Source organism: Delphinapterus leucas, chromosome 14, assembly GCF_059928025.1.
Source record: "Delphinapterus leucas isolate spDelLeu-1000000601 "Yukka" chromosome 14, BTC_Dleu_Yukka2, whole genome shotgun sequence".
Classification (NCBI taxonomy): domain Eukaryota; kingdom Metazoa; phylum Chordata; class Mammalia; order Artiodactyla; family Monodontidae; genus Delphinapterus; species Delphinapterus leucas.
This window is the reverse complement of record NC_143142.1, coordinates 38,384,450-38,407,667: the sequence shown is the minus strand read 5'-3', so window position 1 is coordinate 38,407,667 and position 23,218 is coordinate 38,384,450. Positions and strand designations below refer to the sequence as shown.

General features: G+C 38.8%; 1 protein-coding gene across 2 annotated transcripts in view; it reads left to right on the top strand.

The window, feature by feature from the left end:
* Nucleotides 1-23,218, top strand: part of ABHD3 (abhydrolase domain containing 3, phospholipase) — a 41,083-nt gene that overhangs the window by 4,566 nt on the left and 13,299 nt on the right. For both annotated transcript variants that reach the window (XM_022586810.3, XM_022586809.3), the window contains exons 4-5: nucleotides 10,277-10,322; nucleotides 22,533-22,645. In XM_022586810.3, the coding sequence (XP_022442518.2) occupies nucleotides 10,277-10,322; nucleotides 22,533-22,645 (159 nt within the window). The remainder of the gene's footprint in view (nucleotides 1-10,276; nucleotides 10,323-22,532; nucleotides 22,646-23,218) is intronic.

Genomic DNA, 23,218 nt, shown 5'->3' with positions numbered 1-23,218 from the left:
AGAACTCTCACAGTGTTGCTTCTGCCATGTTGTAGTCAGGTCATGTGGGCACCCTTGAGTCAGATGGTAGGAATTTAGCCTCCACCTCTTGAGAGGAAGGGCTATGAAATGTGTTTACAATTCACCACAGACAGCTAGGTAGTTTCAAAGACCACTGATGAAAAAAATGGATCTGGAACTTTGGCACAAGGCTGTGTGGAGTCCTTAGGTTGCAAAACAGATCTAAGTCACTGATAGCCTTGCATGGGATCCAGTAGGTAACAGAGCTTGGGGAAGGCTGTGTAATATGGGGGAATGTGCATGGGCTTTAGAGCCAGGTCTGGGTTCAAATGTTGGAACTTCCACTTACTGAGTGACCCTAGGCAACTAATTTTTAACTTCCCCAATGTAGCTTCTCACTTACTACAGAGTTTAAATGAATTAGAATGTGTAAAGCATTGAGCAAAATGGGTCTTTAGAAATGTTTTGTCTTCCTTCCTAGACCTTCTGTTCCCTGAGCAAAGTAGAACATTTTTTTATAGTTTAAAGAGCAAGTATGAGCAAACCTACCTCTTGGGAAACATCTAGTTTCCTTGCAGGAATGCTTTGGTATTATGTTAATGTCTCTTATACAGTAGAGCTGCATAGGCAGCACGAGCACCCCAATATCGTGAGGGTGCACTTGCCTCAGGCCCCAGTTACTATCTTATGTGCAGTTTGAGTATGTAGGGAGGGTCATGGATTCTGTCAGTTCACCAGGGAACCATTGATGCTTTACTTGTGAGATATGATTTAGACTTTAGAGAAAACCTAACTCCTGGCATATGGACAAATGAAACATAAGGGTTTACTGTCGTTACTGTTAAGTAAATTTTTTTTCCTGTACCTAAAAACTAACAAAGACACAACACAAAACTTTTCTGTTAAGGTCCACTAATTCAAAATTAATAATGAAAGGAAACTAAGCTAAGGTTTGTTTAAGGTAATTGTGAGTAAAGGTTAAGAAGTCAAAAGTAAATGGAGTTGAGTGGGCAATACTTGGGCTGCCTTCATTGGCAGAGTACATTATGTACTTCCCTGAATAAACTTGCCCCTGAGAGGAAAAGAGAATTTGCTGAGCCACTCATTCTTCAAAATTGTATCAATCAGGTAAGTCCTTCATCTCCTGGAGGACAAGTGAAGTAAGAAAGGCCAGGAGGCCAGGAGAGCATTTAGAGAGAAGCCCTCATAGAAACCAGAGGACTGGAGAAAAAGTCATTCCCTCTAATAAGTTACACCCATATGATTGATAAAGTAGTTAGAAATCTCATCCATTTCTTCAAGATTTCTTTTTAAAAAATTCTATTCAGTAATATAGCCGAATAGATATTATTTTGTATACCAGGATAATATCCTATTTTCTTAAATCTTTTACCCATTCTCTGAATTAAGTTACAACATTTCAACTAAAGTCAGGGAGAAAAACAGTAACTCTGAAAGCATCTTAATCATCTTTTATTCTGACCTCTTTTACTGAGAGCCTTCATCTACTATTTTATTCCACCCCCAACTAATATTAAAAAAGAGTGACCCATCCAGAATTATGTACTCATAAGCTCATTGAAATCTAGGTCAGTCATTAAGTATTTTGGTATAGTAAAGTACAGTATCAGAACCTATATTCCCAAAGAGCATTTGCACAGTCTAGTGGAAGTGACAAAGAGTATTCAGTAGTAGGGAAGAAATGCATTAGAGAGGACCAGGACTGGCAACAAGTGACAGAAAACTCAAAATAACAGTGACTTAAACAAAATACAAGTTTATTTCTCTCTCACGTGAAAATCCAAGAAGGTAGATCGGGACTCTATAGTGTCAGACAACTAAGTTTCTTTTATCATGTTGCTTCATAACCTATGGCTGCTTCAGCTCCAGCTATCACATCTGCATTCCAACACCCAAGAAAGAGAAAAAAGGGAGACTAGAGAATGTAGCCTCTCCCTTTAAGGATGCTTTCCAGCAAGTATGCGTACCGGTTTTGCTTTTGTCACCTGGGCCTGCTCTTCCTTAGCTGGAAGGGAGGTTTGGAAGTAAATCTTTATTTTGGGCAGCCATGTACCCAATTGAAATTGGGGGATTCTGTTACTGAGGAAAAAAGGGGAGGGTGGATATTGGGAGATAACTGACAGTCTCTAGCACTGACTGGTCAGAGTGTTGCAAGTGCCAGGATTCTGGACTATCAGAAGCAAGCGAGACATTTTACAGAGAGAAGAAATAGGTCAGCAGGGTCAGATGCAACCGAAAGGGCAAGGAGAATGAGGGTGGATAAAGCACAATTTGAGAAGATTCATTAGAGCAGGAGGAAGGAAGCCCAACTGCTACAGCAAAGATGACCTCAGGAGACCTCAGGAGACAAGAGCAGGAGTGGGTCACACATTTTTTGTTTGTTTGTTTTGGGTTTTGTTTTTTTGCTGTACAGCTTGCAGGATTGGAACCCGGGCCTCCTAAAGTGGAAACGCAGAGAGAGTCCTTACCACTGGACCTCCAGGGAATTCCTAGGTCACACATTTGTTAAGTTTTGACAGAGAAAGGAGAGAAACAGCAGAAGAGGGCAAAGGGATCAACTGAGGAATTTGTCAAGATTGTAGGCTTATGTTTCAAGAAATTTCATTCTTGCCACATTTACAAAAAATACTTAGAAAGCACTGATTTTCTTCTGTGGTTTGATAGGATCAAGATCTCCTATCCTTCACTGCAGAGCCCACTATTGGGCTCCATAATTTATCTTTCTGAGAGACTTGAAGTGGGAGATGATTTTAAAGAGGTTAAATTTGACTACTTTTAAATGTTCCATCCCTTTCCAGTTTGGAGTTTGGGCCTACACATTTTTTATTTAGAGGAAGTAGCACCAGTGGAGACTAAGCTTTAGGTGACGTTTAGCATTTCCTGAAGCATTAGGAGTACATTGGAGGGTCATCCAAAGACTCTTCCTGAGGGAGGAAGGAAGGGGAGGTTGAACTAAGGAAAATCAGGCAGTGAAACAAAAAAGACAAGTTTGACTACTCTCCAATCTAAAAGCAGTATCTTAGATAAGATGTCATTTAAAATTAACACCAGAATGTTTTTATCTCAAAGTATTTTTATCATTTGTTGTTAAAATAATTTGATTTTTAAAGTTTTGAGAATGAGTCAGTTAACTGATTATTCATGAGACTGGGTAGATGAAATAATGCTAAATGTTAGAAAGCACTGAATGAAGAACTTAGCTTATTTCATGGCATTTCTGGAAAAAGTTATGGTGGATACCGACAAGTGATCCTATTCTCTAGGGAATAGAGCTGCTGGATGTTCCGCTATAAAATGATACCTTAATTAACAAACTTTCAGGGACAAAGCTCTTTTTATCAGAGCTGGCATGCACTCAAAGGGCACCCTATGTTCAGAGCACCCATCCTCTTTGGAAAAAGAGACTTTAATGTCACTAGTTTAGGCAGCGTAGTGAGCTAGTTAAGTGGATCACTGAGTCAGATCTGCCTGATTCAGATCCCAACTCTATTACATACTACCTGTGTATCCAGGGATGAATTATTTAGTCACTCTGTCCCTCAATTTTCTCATCTGTACAGATAACTATACTTCATAGGGTTATACGGATTGTATGTAATGTATATGAAGAAGCTTAGCCCATGATGAACATTTTTTAAAGTATTAAGCTATGAAAGTTAAAGGAGTGAGTCAGGCCATTGTCTGGCTTAGAAAAGAGCCTTGCTCTTTTAGTCTGGTCAGATGGAAGTGAGGTACTTACTGTCTCAGCCCTACTACCAGGTGAGAAACCATCCCAGGAGGGCCCAGAGATAGCAGGGTGCTTGGCCAGGCAGCGGGTGGAACAGGGAGAAGGAGGGTAATGCCTTGCTAAGTTGGAGCGGCCGCTGGAATCTGCATCCTGGAACACATACATGTCTCTGACTCAGTTTTGGAAAATAAAGTTGCCAGCAGTGATCTGTGACACTGGAATAATTCCTATTAGTTCATATAATTAGGATGAACTATTTGTTCTTAAATAGGGTTTTCTGTAGGTTAGTTCAACTGGGTCTTAAGTTAACAGAAGGTACAGAAATACCAAAGAGACCTAGCTAGAATTCAAATAAGTAAGATAAAATATGAGAACATCAGAAAGCAACTGAGTAAATGTTAGGGAAAATGAGAGAGCTAATGGGAAAAAAAAGATTCCGGTAAAATGTTTTAAGAGATTGCTGAAAGAGAACTCTTGATGTTAATCGTATAATAAGGTTTTTAGCTTCCTCACATCAAAGATAACTTTGACTCTTTTTCCCCTTGTGGCCACTGGTTTTGAAATATTATGCCTAATAAATTGCATTTAATTAAATATTAACTTGTTGGTCTTTTTTTGTTTTAAATTCATAGGGCCACTTAGAGCCTATGATCAGCAAAAAATAATTAGAATTGCCATTTTTGTTTACTATAATTAAATTTAGCTTAGTTGAGTGCCTGCTGCATGATAGGCCCCATGCTAGGTGCTATACACAGGTTATCTTATTTAATATGTACTCAATTCCAAGATATGTATTATTATCCCCATTTTACCAACCAAAAACAGAACTACAGTGTTAGTAATTTCACCAAAATTAGACAGTGTGTGACAGGGTTAAGGTTCACCTGTACAGCCTTGCTGCAGAAAAATGTATGATTTCTGTTAAGCTATTTGAAAACTTGGTCATTTTTGAAAACTCTCCTTTACTACTTTTTTACACGCTTAGTCGTCTCAGGCTCCTAACTTGGGAACAACTAGCTCCTCAAATCCCATGATTGTTGCCTATCAGGATAATGTAGACCTGTAATATCATAGGACTCAGTTTTATGAGGAAAATTCAAGACAGGACAGGCAAATAAGTCATGTTTCCTACTCAGGGAATAGATTTTATAGGGAAAGAGTTGAAACAAGAGAATGAGAGAATGAGGTTCTTGAATTATGAATGTAACTTTCAGTGTTCTCCATTACCATGTGATAATCAGGAGTTGGCTATTAATACAGTCAGTAATGTATTCTTGTTAACTATGTGTTTGATTTCTGATGCTTCATATTCTAGAAGAAGGTACATGAATTATGTTTATCTGTCATAATGCCTTTATGACCTTAGTGAGGTTGGAAATGTTCAGGTATTATCATTTTTTAAAAAGAATGTGTATTATGCTGTTGGATGTAGTGTTATATAAATGTAAATTAGGTTAAGACAGTTGATAGTGTTATTGATACACTTTATACCTTTATTAATTTTTTTGTCTCATTGATGGAAAGTTGTTAAAATCAACTATGAAAAAAAAAATCAACTATGATTGTGTATTTTCTATGATTCCATTTAATTCTGTCCATTTTTGCTTCGTGTATTTGGAAACTCTGTTATTACTCACATATACATTGATGATTGTTAATCTTCCTATGAATGAACTCTTATGTCATTATGAAATGTCCTTCTTTATCTCTGGTTGTGATATCAATCTGATGTTACTGTAGCCACTCCAGCCTTCTTATGCTTACCGTTTATGTGATATATCTTTTTTATATGTTATCTTTCAAAATATCTGTGTTTATATTTAAAATGTATTGCTTGTAGACAGCATATAGTTGGGTCCTGAAGGTTTTATCCAGTCTGACAATTTCTGCCTTTTAATTAGAGTTTTTAGTTCAATCACATTTAATGTCATTATTGATATGGTAGATATAAAGTTTATCATTTTAGTATTTGTTTTCTGATTTTTGATTCCCTCATTCCCCTTTCCCTTTTCTCTCTCTTTTTGAGTCGATGAGTTGTGTCTTTTTATCAAATTTGCAAAAATTTTGGCCGTTATTTCTTCACATATTTTTTCTGCCCTATTCTCTCCTCTCTTTCTGGGACCAAAATTACATGTATGTTAGATTGATAATATACCCAAAATCAATGAAGTTCTACTCATTTTTTTCAATCTTTTTTTCTCTCTCATCTTGAGATTGGAACGGCAATTTGCAAATCCAGTGAACTTTTTATTTTAGATATTGTATTTTTTTAATCTAGATTTTCCATTTTTGATAGGTTTTATTCCTCTGCTATTTCCTTTTTTTAAAAAAATTCATTACAAGCTTATTTTCTTCTGTGTCCTTGAGTATAGTTATAATAGCTGCTTTAAATCCTCACCTATTAATTCTAACACCTGGACTGTCTCAGGATCAGTTACATTGATTATCTTATCTCTTGAGTATGGGTCATGTTTTTTCTGTTTCTTCATGGTCTAGTAATTTTAGATTTTGTTCTGGACAGTTTGAATGATCCATTGTAGAGACTCTGAATTCTATTATATATTTTTAAAAGAGTTTCTATATATTTTCTAATGACTGGTTTTTGTTTATCAGGCAGACAATTTGGGTAAACTCAAATTCAAACTCTGTCCCCTCTGTAGTAGACAGCAGCTGAAATCTCTGTCCAGTTTTTCATCCTTAATTGGACTGCTTAGAGGCTACATCACAGAAGGCTCGGTCAGACTTTGTGCCCATTTTTTAAATCCAGAATTTAGGACTCTGCCTCTATATCTCTCTCTTTTCTGAGATTTCCCCGTTTCTCTAACTTTTATAGTTGCATCAAACTCTGTTTTCTGGTTTTCAAGCCCATGAGATTGAACATTTCTACCTGACCTTTATCCATTACTGAGTAATACCAGCTGGTGCCTCCCCTCAGACAAAAAGCTGTGAAAAGAAACTCACCCAATGCCATTTTTTTCTTCCAAGTGTCAACTCCCATTTAGTTTCTGCCTGCTTTGGTTGTTCTCCATCGCCTTTATAATTTAGCAAGCACTTCTTTTTTATTCTATAGAAGGGTTGGCCCAGTAGGAGCTACCATGACATTTCTGGAAGCAGAACTTCCTTGTCATCTTTCCTTAACCTGTCATTCTGAACCCTATGCCTATTTTGATGCTAACCTATTTTTCCATCTTTATTTCCTATCGTTATCCTACTATGTAGTCATGTTTCAGCTAAAATGATGTATTTTCTCATCCCTCAGAAACTTTTATACATTCCTACCTTATATCTTTGCTCACATTGCTCCCTTCAGCCCATATTATATCTCACATTTTCCTTCTGCTGAAATCTTTACCATTTTCTGAGTCTCAGCATGAGATCTATCTGCCTTTTTCATGAACCTTTCCTAATGAATTTTGCCAATCCTAACCTCATAAAGCTTTATTATCTATACCACTCGTTGGACATTGAATCACATACTGCCTTGTGATATCACTTTTGTTGTGGTCACTCATCTGAAAGTATAATGCATTTATTTTCAACCTAATTAGATTATACTCTTCTTGAGGCCAGGAACCTTATATTTTTATTTTCTTTTTCTCCTACAAGCACTAACTCAATCTTTAATTCAGTAACTAATCTGTTTAATAAATTTTTGAATGAATGAGTCATTCTAATATTAATATTCATGTAAAAGGCCTAGAAGACAATCTGGCACGTAGTAAACACTAGTAAGTATTATCTGTTGTTATTATCTAAAATCAGCATAGTGATCTCTGAATATTCCTCTCACTCCATCCTTTGCTGATTATTATTTCTATTCATAGACTCAAAGACTTGTGGAATCTTAGAACTGGAAAATTTTTAAAGTTGTATGATAAAATCCCTTTATTCTGGTAGATCACTGGGCTTGAGCAGACTCAAGGTTATCTGTCCCATTTCACTGTAACAGTGGTTCTCAAACAAGTGGTTCTCAACAGCCCTACTACAAAGAAGTATTTGATCCAAAATGTCCGTAGTGCCCAAGGTTGAGAAATCCTGTGCTGTGGGTAGCTCTGTGCCTCTTATTTAACCTTCATTAAGTGAAAATCATCTGCTTTCCTAATTAACGTGTTCTGTTGTCATAAAAATTTCTCAATATCAGATTTTTATTTAGTATTTCCTCTCTGTATTTATATTTTCCCTGTTTTGAGAGGAAAATTTAAATAGTTAAAATATGTAGGAAAAATAAATTTTGCAGAACAATTTCCCTCCTAGACATACCCTTTAAAATTGTTTGGGAGAAACTGTAAAACTTATTTGGAGAGAGCTGTTATAAAGTTAAGAGGGGCTTATCAAATGTCTTAGGAATAGTAGGTGTTTCACAGCCTGCTCTTTTCGTTTTACTGAAGTGTCAAGTGTCCCCTGATGACGGTCAGGGCAGAAAAGGGGTTAAACGAAAGCAGCTAATTGCTTGTCGCCAACTGGAGTGGGAGAAAGGGACCAAAGGGCAGCCGTCATTCTGCCTCCCTCCATAGCTGCTCTCTGCTTCATCCTCCCTTATTTCTCTGCCTCATTCCCAAGGCTAGAGGTATATACAGTGATGACAGTTACTGATTGAACATTGTCAGAAACAAAGACCTATGGAGACTTCAGTACAGTTTCTCCTCTAGCAAGAGATAGCAGAGCTGTGTTCCACTTTTGCCGAAAGGAAAGTTACAAACATCCCAGTCTGTAATTTGGAAGAAAATCCCAGATGTATAGGCTGCTTTTTCCTGAGTTTGCAGATCATCGTTTTCTTTCCCCTCACTAATTCTGTTCCCTTCTCTCAGGGGCAGTCACATGATGGTATCTTGCCCCAGAAGCCATTTTTATCCTTATGTAGTGTTTGCACTTTGAAAGTGGTTCTTTTCTGAATGACGGGAAGCTTCGAGGTTCAAGGTCACAACTAACTTTAGCCCTGATTCCTGTTACTTAGGAGCTTATGCAAGTAAATACAAGTGGCTGTGTCTTGCCATTCTTTTTAGCAAGAAAAGATTAAAGACTAACTGACCCTACCTAACTTTTCTGCATGTTTTTATAGTATATTTAAAATCTTTCTCTGACTAGTCAATAAAATGCAATATTTCTAGCCTTTTCTCAAATCAAATTTCTGAGATATTAGAACATTTTTCTTCTTCTTTTTTTAATAGATTTAATTAATTAATTATTATTATTATTATTTTTTTGGCTGCGTTGGGTCTTTGTTGCTATGTGCGGGCTTTCTCTAGTTGCGGCGAACGGGGGCTACTCTTCATTGTGGTGCGAGGGCTTTTCATTGCGGTGGCTTCTCTTGTTGTGGAGCACGGGCTCTAGGTGCGCGGGGTTCAGTAGTTGTGGCATGTGGGCTTCAGTAGTTGTGGCTTGCGGGCTTAGTTGCTCCACGGCATATGGGATCTTCCTGGACCAGGGCTCGAACCTGTGTCCTCTACATTGGCAGGTGGATTCTTAACCACTGCGCCACCATGGAAGCCCTGTCACATATATTCTTAATTACAGGCTTTTTGTATTTATTTCTTCTGTGTTAAATACATCATGAAAATAAAGATAATAAATGCTTTAAATACAAAAAGGGGAGGGGTTAAATTAGAACCTTAAATGGTCTTGATTGATTAGCTAAGTAGATAGACAAAACAAAATGAATTTTAATTGACATGAATACAGATTCACTAAATCAAAAAGAACCCATGCAGACACAAGTCAGGATTTTGTTTGAGGATGGCAAAAATACATATCTGGGATACATATTATGGTTGCCGGAAAGTTTTGTCAGTGCAGAATGACTGTGTAAAGGTTAGCATTGTGCTGCAACTACCATTGCTACTAATTAGCTAACTGTCGTTGTGTACTTACTGTGAGCCAGCACTGCTCTAAAGCCCTTTACATATGACCATTGACCTAGGAGAGGCAAACGGCATTATAGGACACACAGCTAGTCTTTCCTCCCCTAGGTCAGCTGAACACCAAGCAGTAGCATAGTGGGGCCCCAACCTTCCAACCCAGATACCATGCTCCTTGCAGCTCTACCTGTAGTGATGTTTTCAACGCAGGTAAAATTCCAGTGTCTGTGTTTGCCGAGCCTTGAGGGAACAAGAGCTGTTTCTCAGGATAGGAATAGATGCTTATTAATGTTGCAAATAGAATAGGTAGAGGACATATTTTTTTTAATTTGAGGCAAAAACATTTAAGTTTGACTTGTATTCAGAATTGTTTTAATAATACTTATTGGAGGCCTACACATATACATAGGAAGTAGTTGTAAAAATTCTGCTTTTGGTAGGAAAATTTAACATCACTTTGATACACAGTTTTCTGGTTTGAACCTACATGCTGAATTTAGAGAACTAGAAATGTATTTTAGCGCATTTAATGAAATTATCAAGCATCCTCATTTCTTTGGAACAGATTTTTAAGAACCTTTCATGCTCTAAAACAGTGCCAATAAGATGATTTTTATATTATATTGTAAGAATCATGTGTAAAAATAACAAAAATTACTTTCCTGGTTTTTAGATGTGTGGTTTTTAACAACAGAGGAGTGGCAGGGGAGAATCTCTTGGTAAGTAAATTTAAATTAATCACAACAGCTTAATTTTTAAAAGAATCATTTCCAGTTTTATAACAAAAACATATTCCTTTTTATTTAAGATAGCTTATTATGTAAACAATACAAGTTCATTGTGGAAATATATGGATAAGAAAAAAAGGAAACCCATAATTATATGACCAGGGGAATCCCCTTAGTCTATGTTCATCCAGATCTTATATTTAAATTTTAAAATGTAATATATTTCTATTTTTTAAATTAAGGCTTTATTTTATAACTTAACTTTTATACTTACCGTATTTTAGCATCAATATATATTTATCTACATCATTTTTAATGCAAAACATATTTTCTTTAAAAATTAACTGGTACAAAAAAATTAACCACTACAGTAATACATTTTTAATTAAGAAATTTACTGTCGTCATGAAATGGACTGACTGCATGTTATATGCCTATTTGCCTGCCACAGTTTACATGGAGGAAATATTATTTTAAATCAGCTTTTTTTCCCTCTAACCCCTAAAGTTTTTGCTAGGATAGAAGTCCTTCCATCTCTTGGAAAATCATCACTCTATCCGATGTTAACCTGTGAGTTGGAATGAGAAATATTACACCCACTGAAATTTTCTTGAAGCTTTTCAACTGTTAGTCCCTCACCACTTTCACAGGTCAAAGGCAATTCTATCAGAATAGAAAGAAACTTTTTTTCTGGGTCATTGATAGAGAATGATATTAAGACTATAAATAATTAAGTCATGATGGAAATAAAAATTTACAATCATGTCACTGTGTCAGTACATTATGAGAATTTGGGAAAAAAAAAAGAAAAGAGCTCTTGCACTTTCCTTTATAGTAAGTTAAGTCCTGGAGAGGATCAAGAGCAACATGATTTCGAAAGCTAAAGTTATAAAGTGTTTACGGTCTCACTCAAGCGCCTCGTGAAGGTGAAGGTTCACATTTCCTTACTTAGTCCGGCCCTTTAGGAATCTTGTAGACAGGTGGTAGGTATTCTAAAGGGAAAGATTTGAACTTGTCACTCTGGCTCTGGACTAAGCAAATTGTTTTTGTGCAGCTCTTGTCTGCTGTGTGTCCTTCTAGGTGCTTCCAGGACACAAAGATGGGGAAGACATGATCTGAGGCTCTCAAGAAAATAACATGCTGCAAAGTAAAATCCATTCGGTTCCATAAAGTGAGAGATAACGATCTGTTCATTCAGCAAAGCTGTGTTGCATGCCTACTAAATCAGGCACTGTACAAGGCAATAGAGTGAGGAGTGCACACATTATTACACACAACCTGAACCCTTACTTAGGAGCTTTAACTTAAGTTTCAGGAGATGGTCAGATACATAAAAATATACACAATACAGTGTGACCACAGGAAGGTTTATTAAGGCTACAGAGCATAGAGGGAAGGAGTAACTAACTGCCCCAGGGAAGGCGGCAGAATATCGCAGTGGAGGTGAATTTGAGTTGGGTCTTGAAGGCTATGGTATTGAACCAGCAGAGGGGATAGAGGAGCTTTCTCAGCGTGAAAAGCAAGGTATTAAAGAGCGTAGTAGCAAGTACTTATTTGTGGAGGGATAAAAATGATGATCATTTTATCTAATGTTTATTGAGTCCGTAGAATATATCATTATGTCTTTTTGTACTCGATGTTCAGCAATAGAAACAACCCGGTGATTTAGGTAAGTGTAGCCACCATCATCCCCATTTTCCAGATGAAGAAAATGAGGGACAAATAGGTTAAGAACTTGCTCTCACTGAGAAATTCAGAGCCAGGATTCAGACCCAGGTAGGCTGACTATGTGCTTATGTTCTTGACCATTATACTGTGCTCCCTCTCATTACTCAGGAAGTGATAGGAATTCTCCCAGAAGGGTAGGGCCAGATTTTGAAGAGTCATGTGTAGAATTCCAAGGAACCTAGTATTGAACCATTGACTTTTTTTTTTTAAGTTTGGTTTTATTGAGGTATAATTGACATATAAAATACCTTGGTCATGGTCATGTTTTAGAAGGAGAACCATGGCAGAAAAGTGATGGAGGGGAAGGAGGCTGGAGGCTGGGAAATCTGTTAGAAGGCAGTTATTAAAGACCTATCCAGAGTGTGAACGCAGAGGTGGGGGGGAGGAAGGGGAGAGAACAAAAATGAGGGGTATTCATGGGGCAGAAAGAATAGTATGGTGGGAAGTGAAGAGACGGGAGTCAAGGTTGGCATGTCTAGTTTTGCTGACTTGTAAAAGGCTAATACGGTGAAAGGTAATATTTGCTGAAATAGGAAATTTAGGAGAATTTACAAGCTTTTGGTGTCATCAAAATAACAAATTCAGTTTTAGATATTGAGGGTGCTTTTAGGTCATCCAGGTGGAAATTTTTCATAAACAGTTGGATGTACTAGACTGGACCTCAGAAGAGACATACAGGCTGGAGAAAGGAATGGATTATTGGTACGCAGTGGAACCAGGAGGTCAGGAGTGGGTGAGATCGCTTAGGAACCATTGGTAGAGCAAAGGATAGACTCTTAGAACACAGCAAATAGGAAGGAGGAGAGAAAAAGAGGAGGAGGAAGCTTGAAAAACTTTCCACCCTGAGCATTTAAAGTTAATTGGAAATTTACTTTGAAAGAATGCAGCAACCCAGTAACTTTTACCCATAAACTTGCATAGATTTTTAAAAAATCTCCAAGAACACTTTTGGGAGATTTTACAAAGGGATGGTAATTAGATAAAAAATTTTTTTTTAACTTTTAAAGAATTCACTGAGTTCTAAGTGAGAGGATAAGAGTAGCTTGATCTCTGGCGTCTTATACAGTGCATCGGGTTGAATTCTGATGAACTGGTACCTCCAGCAAATATCTGTATCATAAAGGCTAATGCCATCTAACTTAAGAAAAAATAAGGATAGCAAATGACTAAAACATAATTATATCCTTTTAGAATAACTGTTTTTGAAAAGAAATTAAAGGGAGTAAATGAATTATAATTTACTATATACTTCTTGTAACCTAATGGATCACAAAAATGAGATGCCAATATTGATTATTAGAGCTAGGTTTGATATTTAGATCCCTTGATAGTCCTTCTTTCTGCCTTAGAGCTATAAACAGTTACTGTTTCAGACTAGAGTAACTCTATGAGTATTTATACCTTACCTTGTTCCAGAAAGGATTTAATGTAGCTCAGACCCAGAGTAAGTAAGACCTTAGGGTAGGCATAAAAAAGGATAAAAGATGAATCAGCAAAGACCAAACAGGAAGGAACCGATTCTAACTGAAATTAACCCAAAAGAGCTAGTAAAGGTTAAATGGAATTTAGGGTAAGCAGTTCTCCTAGGAGTGGAAGAAATGCAAAAGTAAAAGATTTGCTGAAATATGTTGGTGATATACTTAGAATTTATAGGGATTACTATGGCTCCTGCAGAGCAGAATAAGAAAGTAGAAAATTTCCACCACCACATTGTCCTCATTTCCAATTAGTCATTGCAGGATTGAGAGAAAGCCAGAAGCCTTGCTCACTAGGAAATGAGAAGCCTGCATGTTGCCCTTTCTGGGGCTCTGAGCTGTAGAAGACAGAGAGTCCTAGTCTCAGTAGACTGATCCTCAGATACTCCTGCAGGGTTCTTGGAGCCCTCGAAGTAGACAGTGCTTTTATTTATTTTTTTAATATTAATTTATTTGGTTGCACTGGGTCTTAGTTGTGGCAGGCGGGCTCCTTAGTTGTGGCACATGGGCTCCCTAGTTGTGGCTCACCGTCTCCTTAGTTGTGGCATGCGAACTCTTAGTTGCAGCATGCATGTGGGATCTAGTTTCCTGACCAGGGATCAAACCTAGTCCCCCTGCATTGGGTGTGTGGAGTCTTAACCACTGAGCCACCAGGGAAGTCCCAATGGTACCTTTTCTTGCTCTCTGCAGATTGGTTTTCAAGACCAGGAATCCAGGAATCCAAGTTATCCACAAACTCCCTAATATTAATGATTACTTTGTGAACTGTCATGTTTCCAGCTTAGTTTAGGAATGATAATCTACAAAGAACTCAGCCAAACCTGAGTTTGTTGAGCGCTACACAAGGGTCCCTCTCCTTTTGTTTATAGGATCATGCAGACTTCTATGTCCCTAAACCCAACCAGAAAACTCTCCTAGCCACTTTGGAAAATACTCTGGCAGTTTCTCAAAAACTTAACATTGAGTTGCCGTATGATGCAGCAATTCCACTCCTAGGTATATACCCGACAAATGAAAATATATGTTCATACAATAACTTGTACACACTTACTTGTAGCATCATTATTCATAATAACCAAAAGATGGAAGGAATCAGGATGTCCATTAATGGACAAATGGATAAATAAAATGTAGTACAGCCATGCCATGGAATGTTTTTCAGCATTTTAAATGGAATAAAGTACTGACACATGCTACAATACGGATGAACCTTGAGAACATTATGCTAAGTGAAAGAGACCAGACAAAAGCTCACATATTGTGTAATTTCATTTGTACGAAATATTCTGAATAGGCAAATCTGTAGAGATGGGAAGAAAGATTAGTTGTTGCCTCGGGCGGAGGGAGGTGGGGTGACTGACTGCTAATGGTGGAAGGTTTCTTTTGGGGGTGATGAAAATGTTCTAAAATTGTGATAGTTGTACAACTCTGAATATACTAAAACACACACACACACACACACACACACACACACACACACACTGAATTGTATATCTTAAATGGGTGAATTGTATGCTATGTGAATCATGTCTCATAAAGCTGTTAAAAAGAAAAGCCTCCATCAGGTACTTTCCCGTTCAAGTTAGAGCTGGTGAGGGGTCGGGGTGGGGGGGCAACAGTGGAGCAGAAGCCAGAAAATACTTTAAAGCAGTGCTGCTCCAAATGCGGTTTGTCAGCCAACTTTCACTTCTCAAACTATCTGACACAATCCCTGACAGTATGAGGGGCTGCGAGAGAACGTAAGCCAACTTCGGCTCTGAGCACACTGCTGAGGTGAGCGGATTATTTTTTTTCTCACAGAAATACTCTCTTGGTGAGAGAAGCAGCGTGCTGATTTATATTCTGATGCCAGCCCCTTATCTCACCCTGGACTGGCACTTTAAGTAGCTCTGCTTCAGGGATCCTCTAATCCTAAAAACCTCATTTAGTAGATGAGGACACCGCTGGAGAAGTGGGGTGACAGGCTTGACGTCATAAAGCTGATTAGTGGTCTTAGGACATGAATTTAGACTGTCCAATGTCTTTACGTTGCAGCTCTGGCTTTAAGTCAAGTCAGGCGGAAAAGAGGGTAGAGATAAAGAGGGTTTTCAAAGAGAGGGATCTTGCCTCAATCTCCAATGCCTCGGGTGGTTATTTAAGGACTCAGATCTTGAGAAATCTGCTCTTGTTTCCTACTGAGCTTTTCCACCTCGGAAGCTAATGGGGTAGGAGGGATGTAGGGCTCTTTCCCCTCCTGGGCCCTGTTTTCTGAAGGGGGCATTCACAAGGGATTAAGGACTGTAATGGTCTGAGGGAGGAGGGGCATATAGCGCATGGCCAGCCAAAGCACAGTTCAGTTGTCAGACTTTCACCTTCAGGCACTGCCTTTCCCACACTCAGTATCTTCTTACTGAACACCACTGTGTCCCACCCAAGTCTGCCCTTTCCTGAATGCTCCCCCAGATAACCTCTCCCTCCTCCCTCTACCCATCAGAACAACCCAGGAAGGTTGTAAGCCAGATGTGGATATGAATTCATTGAATCGTATAGAATTTTCTTCTAACACTGGTAAGTCCAGTTCAGTAACATCAACTGCTGTAAGTGGTGGGTATGCAAAAGATTGTGCAATTCTCTATATTTAAACAATTTTTAAATAAAAAGAATGTTTAAGTAAATAAAGAATTTGAGGAATAGTATATTTTTTAGGAATAACAATGATAATTTTAGGAATAGCAACAGTGTAATAGCTAGCTACCATTCATCGAAGGCTTCAGCTGTGCCAGGTGTTCCTTTATGCCATGAGATGTTTAGCAATACTTCTCTGTGCACTGCAGGGAATCCCCATAGAACTAGACTTCCCTCTTCGCAAGTGACTCTAGGTAGGTTTTGTCATTCTTGTCAGTGCAGCCTCCTCCTCTCTTGGCTCAGGTCTCACCCTGTTTCTTTATTCTCTTCGAGCAGTTGGTTCTCAGCCCTGACTGCACAGTAAAAGCCTCTGGGAAGCTTTGAAAAAGTACTGATCCCTGGATGCCATCCCCCAAAGATTCTGATTCATTTGGCCTGGGCTGGAGTCCAGGTGCCTGTGTTTGTCCTAAAACTCCCCGGTGAGTCTAGTCTGCAGGCAGGGCTGAGGTGGTGGGTAGTCCCAGGCTTCCTAGGACCCTGGCCTGAGAACTCCTGCCTGCCTGGCTGACAGGCTCTAAGCCACTAACAGACTGTGCTCATTTATCAGTGTCGCTTTGTAGCATGACTGCATAAGCATGCGCCATGGCTATCCAGAACGTTAGCAGGAACACGGCATATAGGCTATCTTGGCCCCAGCATTGGCCAGGATATTTCTTGGGGCCCTTTGTTTTGTGGTTGGTTACTTTAAATAATTAACAAATTCTCAGGCAGATTTGGATACCTGGTCATTTTATATGCCTATCAATGTAGGCGAAATGATTATTCATTAAAGTGCTGGTTTTATTTACACATGCACATACATTTGTTTTCTCTGACTCTTTGTTTAACAAACTCAGTTTCCAAAAATAAGATCAATTTTTCTAAGAATGATTTAGGTAGCTCATTAGGTACTGGACTGGGAGTGGGTGGAATGAAAGCAAAACAACACAACAACAAAAACACACTGTAGAGAGCGGTTAAAAAGCATAATTCGCCCTATTATAAAAGTATTATTCCTTTTGGGGTAGCCTACATTCACACAAGAATCACAGAGTTCATGTAAGCAGCATCTTATCAAATATTTGAGTACAGATCGTTAAATACTAGAGAGAAGACTGTAAAATGAAATATTGTAAGCTCTTGATGTTTATCAAGACATTACAATAAAGTAAATGTGAAATTTAAGTGATTTTTAAAAAGACATTTGTGTGCCTTTTTCAGTTTTATTTTTTTCTGGACAGAAAACTGAAATCTTTTTACGAGCTGGCCTTCTTCAGTATTGGATGTGTGGCAGGTATTGAGAGAAGGGTCCTGGGTTATGGCTTTTTCTGCAGATTAGCAAATTAATCTGCTCCCAGAATAGCTAGGGAAAGTCAGGCTACCTGATTAACAGGGTGAATTTTAATTTGTTTCTATACCCTCCCAAAAAATTTTTAACGAAATTTGCATTTTAATACAAATGACTTCTAAATCAGGACAAGAAAATTCTCTTTCAGAATAAGGAGAAACCTGTTTGTCTACGTTTTGGAAGTTGATTAAGGATAAATTAGATGTAGTTCATAGATAAATATAAAATATATGCTTTATTCTTTTCTCACCTATTATGTATAATTAGAATTAATTTTACTTCATCATTCTCTTCCATGCTTTTTAAAAAGTAACCTCTAAAAAGCCATTTAACAAATTACTATTGTTTCTGATCGCAGTTGCAGTTGAACAATTTGAACAATCTTGGTTTGTAATTATTGTCAAATTATTCTAACATAAAATATTGGGTTGGTCAAAAAGTTCGTTCGGGTTTGTCTGTTACATCTTATGGAAAAACAAGAATGAACTTTTTGGCCAACCCATTATTTATGCCCAAACGTCTGCTGAAGGTTACCTATCCTTTAGATTTTCTGCATTTTTCAAGAACACCTTTCCCATCCTTTTCTCACTCTAAAAGGAGCTTTCATCACCCAGCTGAATCCTGCCAGGTCTTCCTTCCTCCCTTTAGGGATTAGATGCGGCTTACTTTACCTCTGTTCTGGAAGTATGAAATAAGAGGATAGTTGCTGGTGGTATTAGCAGCCCTAACAACTGAGAATTAACTAACATTATTTTTAATCTAAAAAGATGCTATAGGGGCTTCCCTGGTGGCGCAGTGGTTAAGAATCCGCCTGCCAATGCAGGGGACATGGGTTCAATCCCTGGTCCAGGAAGATCCCACATGCCACAGAGCAACTAAGCCCGTGCACCACAACTACTGAGCCCGAGCGCCACAACTACTGAACCCCACGCGCCTAGAGCCCGTGCTCCGCAACGAGAGGAGCCACCGCAATGAGAAGCCCGCACACCACAATGAAGAGTAGCCCCCATTCACCGCAACTAGAGAAATCCCGTGCGCAGCTACGAAGACCCCAATGCAGCCAATAAAATAAAATGAAATAAAATAAAAAGATGCTATAAAGTTATGTCTTCAAACCTGAGGAATATTTCTGCCAGGCCTACCAATTCAATGTATTACCCCCATAAGTGTCTTTGCTGTGTATCCTAGGTGAATTCTTTCTTTAATGGGACTCAAGTCCTATGAAGAAAGAAGGCATATGATGTTCCCTGTTGGAGCCCATCAAGTAGCAAGAGGTTGTGTGGTATAACCACGTAGGTTTGCATATCAGAAGTTACTAATCAGGTCATCTCACTTTCAATCCTGTGTGTTTCCATTCAATTCAACAAGTATTTATTGACTGTATAGAGGTGAGCAAGATAGTAATAGAGAGAGCCTCACATATAGATAGTAAGGGCAGGGAGCAGGCTGGCCGGGACAAATAGGGGTAGAATTGGGAAAGGCTGTGAGTTCCTGGAGAACAGGGACCAAGTCTGACCTTTTGTCTGACACTTATTCAATTTTTTCAAGGCATGATTTCAGCAGGCAGAGTTGACTGTGAAGGCCACTTGGCAGATGAAGTTTACACAGGTGGCAAGGATATTAAGAGACGTAGCAGGCAAGAGAACAGCAGTGTCCCATGGACCAGAATCCATACATATGGAGGACTAGTAAAACGCAAAGCTGGAAAGGTTACTTGGCATATTGTGAAGGGCCTTAGCAGAGGACTTTGGATTTAATTCAGTCAACAATGGAAAGCTAATGAAGAATTTTAATCAGAAACACTGTCATGATTAGAGCTGGAAGTGTTCTTCAGGAAGATTAATCTCACGTTGAATGGGATGTATGATTATGGATGGTGATTAGGAAAGGCTGGCAGTTAACTAGTTCAGAGGTTATCGCCTGGTAGTCCAGGTGAGAGGTACAAAGGCCTGGGAGCAAAGACAGCTGGCGCCACCCCCTTTCCACAGCTTTTTCCCTTTGGTGCTTACCATTCCCATCTTGCCTACCTGATGGCTTCCCACTGCAAGCACCCCCATCTCTTTGACTGGGGGCCTTCTCTAGCCATGGAAGCCTGCTGAGCCTCTGCTCAGGGCCGACCAGAGTGCCAGGGAGTTAACATCCTCCAGGAGCTGCCTTCAACCAGTGGCTGAAGCGAACTGGTGGGCAAATAACCCAGCTCCCTTGCCACTTGGTTGGGATAATTTTGAGCCTTGTTCTGTAGTCTCCCAAAATGCCCCAAGGGGATTGAGTCCCAGTTGTCCACAGCCACAAACAGCTGGGTAACATTCTTTACTGGCTTCCTACTCTTTCTGACTCACACTCACTCATCACTCCCCTACTCCCCATTCCCCCATCACCTTCTAAATGAACCGCTTGCACTCACATCCTTGTCCCTGGGGCCTTCTGAGAGAATCTAACGAACCAGGGCCTTTACTAGAGTGGAAAGAAGGGCTCGCCTGTGTTTCCTGAAAAGATTCTGGGGAGGAAGAAGCTACAAGTCTTGGAAGTTTATTGGCTATGGGTTAAGGGAGAGGAAGAAGGCAGTGTCACCTACAGTTTTAACTAAGAAAATGTAGATGTCATTTATAGAAAAATGGGAAGTTAGGAGAAGCATTAGGAGTTTTCATAAAGAGATAAAAGAGTTTACTTTGGGACATTTTGAGTTTGAAGTACTGACAGAACATTACTTCTAGAACTTGGGAATTTGCATCTGGAGCCCAGGAAGAAGGAAGAGACTGGAGACTCAGGTTTAGTCGCTGCTTAGAGGTGGTTGATGAAGCTGTGAAGGTAGACCAGACCTCCAGGAATTGGGTATTGACCAGAGAATGAGCAGATGCAGGCCTACGACAAAACTTTTGGAAATGAATTCTCATATTTGGGGTTGTGGGGAGAATGACAGGAAATGGAAAGCCAGCAGCAGGATGAGAACAGGACGAAGCCATCACGGAAGCTAAGGGAGCGGCCGGCAGGCGGCAGATCGTGCCGGAGAGGCTCTAGATGCGCTGAGTTTCAGAGTTCTGGCAGCTTTGATCCACACCAGCATTATCAGTTCCCAACTTAACGTAATCCACTGGGAGAAAAACATTTAGGGAAAAATAAGCTCCTGTGTCTGAGCGTGCCAGATATTGATTTGCTTACTAAATATCTCATGGAACCCTAGTGCTTTACAAGAAGTAGTTTACTTGTTACAAACATAAACTCCAAGCTCTGCTACTCTGTGACCTTTGGCAAATTACTCAACCTTGCCGAACCTCAGTTTCCCCACTTGTAAATAAGGAACGAGGTGCTATTTCTGGTCCTTCCTGGAACTAAAATTCTCTGATCCTAATAATTTTCCATAGGCCATTTTTCTCATACCCTAACTCTGTGTGTATGTACATACATGTACACACATACTTCACTTGAAGCCTGCATAACAAGAGTATGTGTTGGTGATTGTTTATAAATAATACAGAAATTTAAAAACTATGCAGTGTGAATAAACTCATGTGTAGTAAAAATGCCAAGTAGGGATGATCTTTTTCACCGGAATTCTTGTGACAAATTCTGCAGTCACTATGAATGAGACTGGTAGTAGATATTATTCTGTTTAGATTTTACATTGAATTTGTGCCCCTCAAATGCATTTAATCACAAAGTATTTTTGGAAGTATCTCAGCTTCGTCACTTACTAGCTGTTCAGGAGTTTACAGGAGTTGCTTAACCTCTCTAAACTCAGTTTTCTATTAAAAACTCAGTTTCCTAAATATAATAATAGGATCTTCCTCAGGGTTTTGTGGACACAAATTTAATCATTCAGTAAATGTTAGCCATTGTAAGTACCATCAGGTTAACATTTGTCTTTTGGTGAGCTTTATATTTGCAGATCTCAGAAAGATGGTAGTAGGCAATACGAGTATTTTAGCCTTGAGTTTAGGTGGAGGCGTCAGTGAAAATTGTAATTTTCTCAGACTACTCATTAGTAATTGAATGGTGGGTGGCACATAACCTTCCAATCATAGTTTACTGGAATATTACAATCAGGGTGGTACACATAACTTGTTTCGGTATTTTTACTAGGGTAATAAAAGGGTTATCAGATTTCTCTCTTTGTTATTAAATTTCTGGTTATTTTATCTCACATATACTTTATTCATATATACACTCTCACATACATTGTACAGACAGGATTGCCCTCTGCTCCCAGATCTCAAATAAAGCATCTGTGAAGCTTTTCTGCTGGAAACAGAGCCCTTATTAATGAAATTCACATGAAAACCATTAGTTTTAATGCATTATGTATTGAGACATAATCAGCTTTACATATTTTAACATTTTAAGTGTCTGTTTTCAGTGTAGCACAGCTGGGGTTATATTATTGAAAAAGAAAATATTTAATTAATAAAGCACACTGGATGTCGCTTTATCTAGAGTGAAGGCAGTGCCAGAAAATCACACTCCTTCATTGGTAGACAGCACTCAAGATAGAGAAAACAGCTCCCCAGTAAGAAAGGAGTCACAATTTAAATTTTTTGTGGTATTGTTGGAAAGCCTTTTTTGGTTGCTTGATTGTGTTTTTTAATAAGAATTACTTTGGCTTTGGCTTTGTCGGGCATAAGTTGTTGTTTTTTTCCTATAAAAAGGTGTGATTCTCCACTTTTTCTGCCTAAATTGACTCTGTTCTTGTTTAGTTAGAGACACATTTGAGTAGAGTACTGCATATCTGTTTAATTTGAGGTATTTGTATTGGTCTTGCCCCATTTTCGTCCAGGCTTTCTTGCATGATCAGAGTCTTTTGTTAGTGCCATCTCAAATAACACCGACCCTAAATGGCATATATGTGTACTGCAAGACAGGAAAATGATAAATTATTATGACTCATAGTATGTGCAAACAAAGGTCATTTTCTCATATTTATGACTTCTTGCTCTTTTTTACAATTCTGCATTATACAAATGATGAACCTCCTGATTATAATTTTTGTGCTTTACCTGTCATTGCTTGCAGACGCCAAGGACTTACTGTTGTGCGAACACTGAAGACTTGGAGACGGTCATTCAGCATGTTCACAGTCTGTACCCTTCTGCTCCATTCCTGGCAGCAGGAGTTTCAATGGGAGGGTAAGGTTTTTCCTTTCTAAAATGTCCAAAAGGGAAGTGGTGCTAGCGACTGCCTCTTTCAGACGACTGTAAGCTGCATGGGCATTTAAATGTTTGATTATTTTTATCATATTTCTCCACATGTGGCTGAATGGATGAAGGAATTAATTCAGGTAAATTTTAATATTTTCCTTGACTACTGGTCTCTGTGGTGAGAAGTATACAAGTACCTCCTCGGGGTGCTTAGGGTTTTGTGAGCCCGAAGGCTTGTCCGAACCCCATGGAGTTGATTTCTATCACTGGGTGGTAGCCACGTTGACCTTCAGATTCCCTGATGTATTCCCAGCCATCACTGCCACCGTGTTCTCCAGGACCATTCAGGAAGCTGAACTTGTACCATGACTTTCATCACTCCAGTTGTAGAAATAATTATTATTGCTCTCTCCAACTGAAGAGGCCTTCAAAACAGTTTTTCCCCAGGTGGTGTTTTTCTTGTTTGTTTTGTCTTGTTTAGTTTTGTTGCTGGGCAAATGGACCTTCCCTAGAATGCTCTCCTAGAAACTGTGAAATGCTGTTTGTAACCCCCTACTCCAG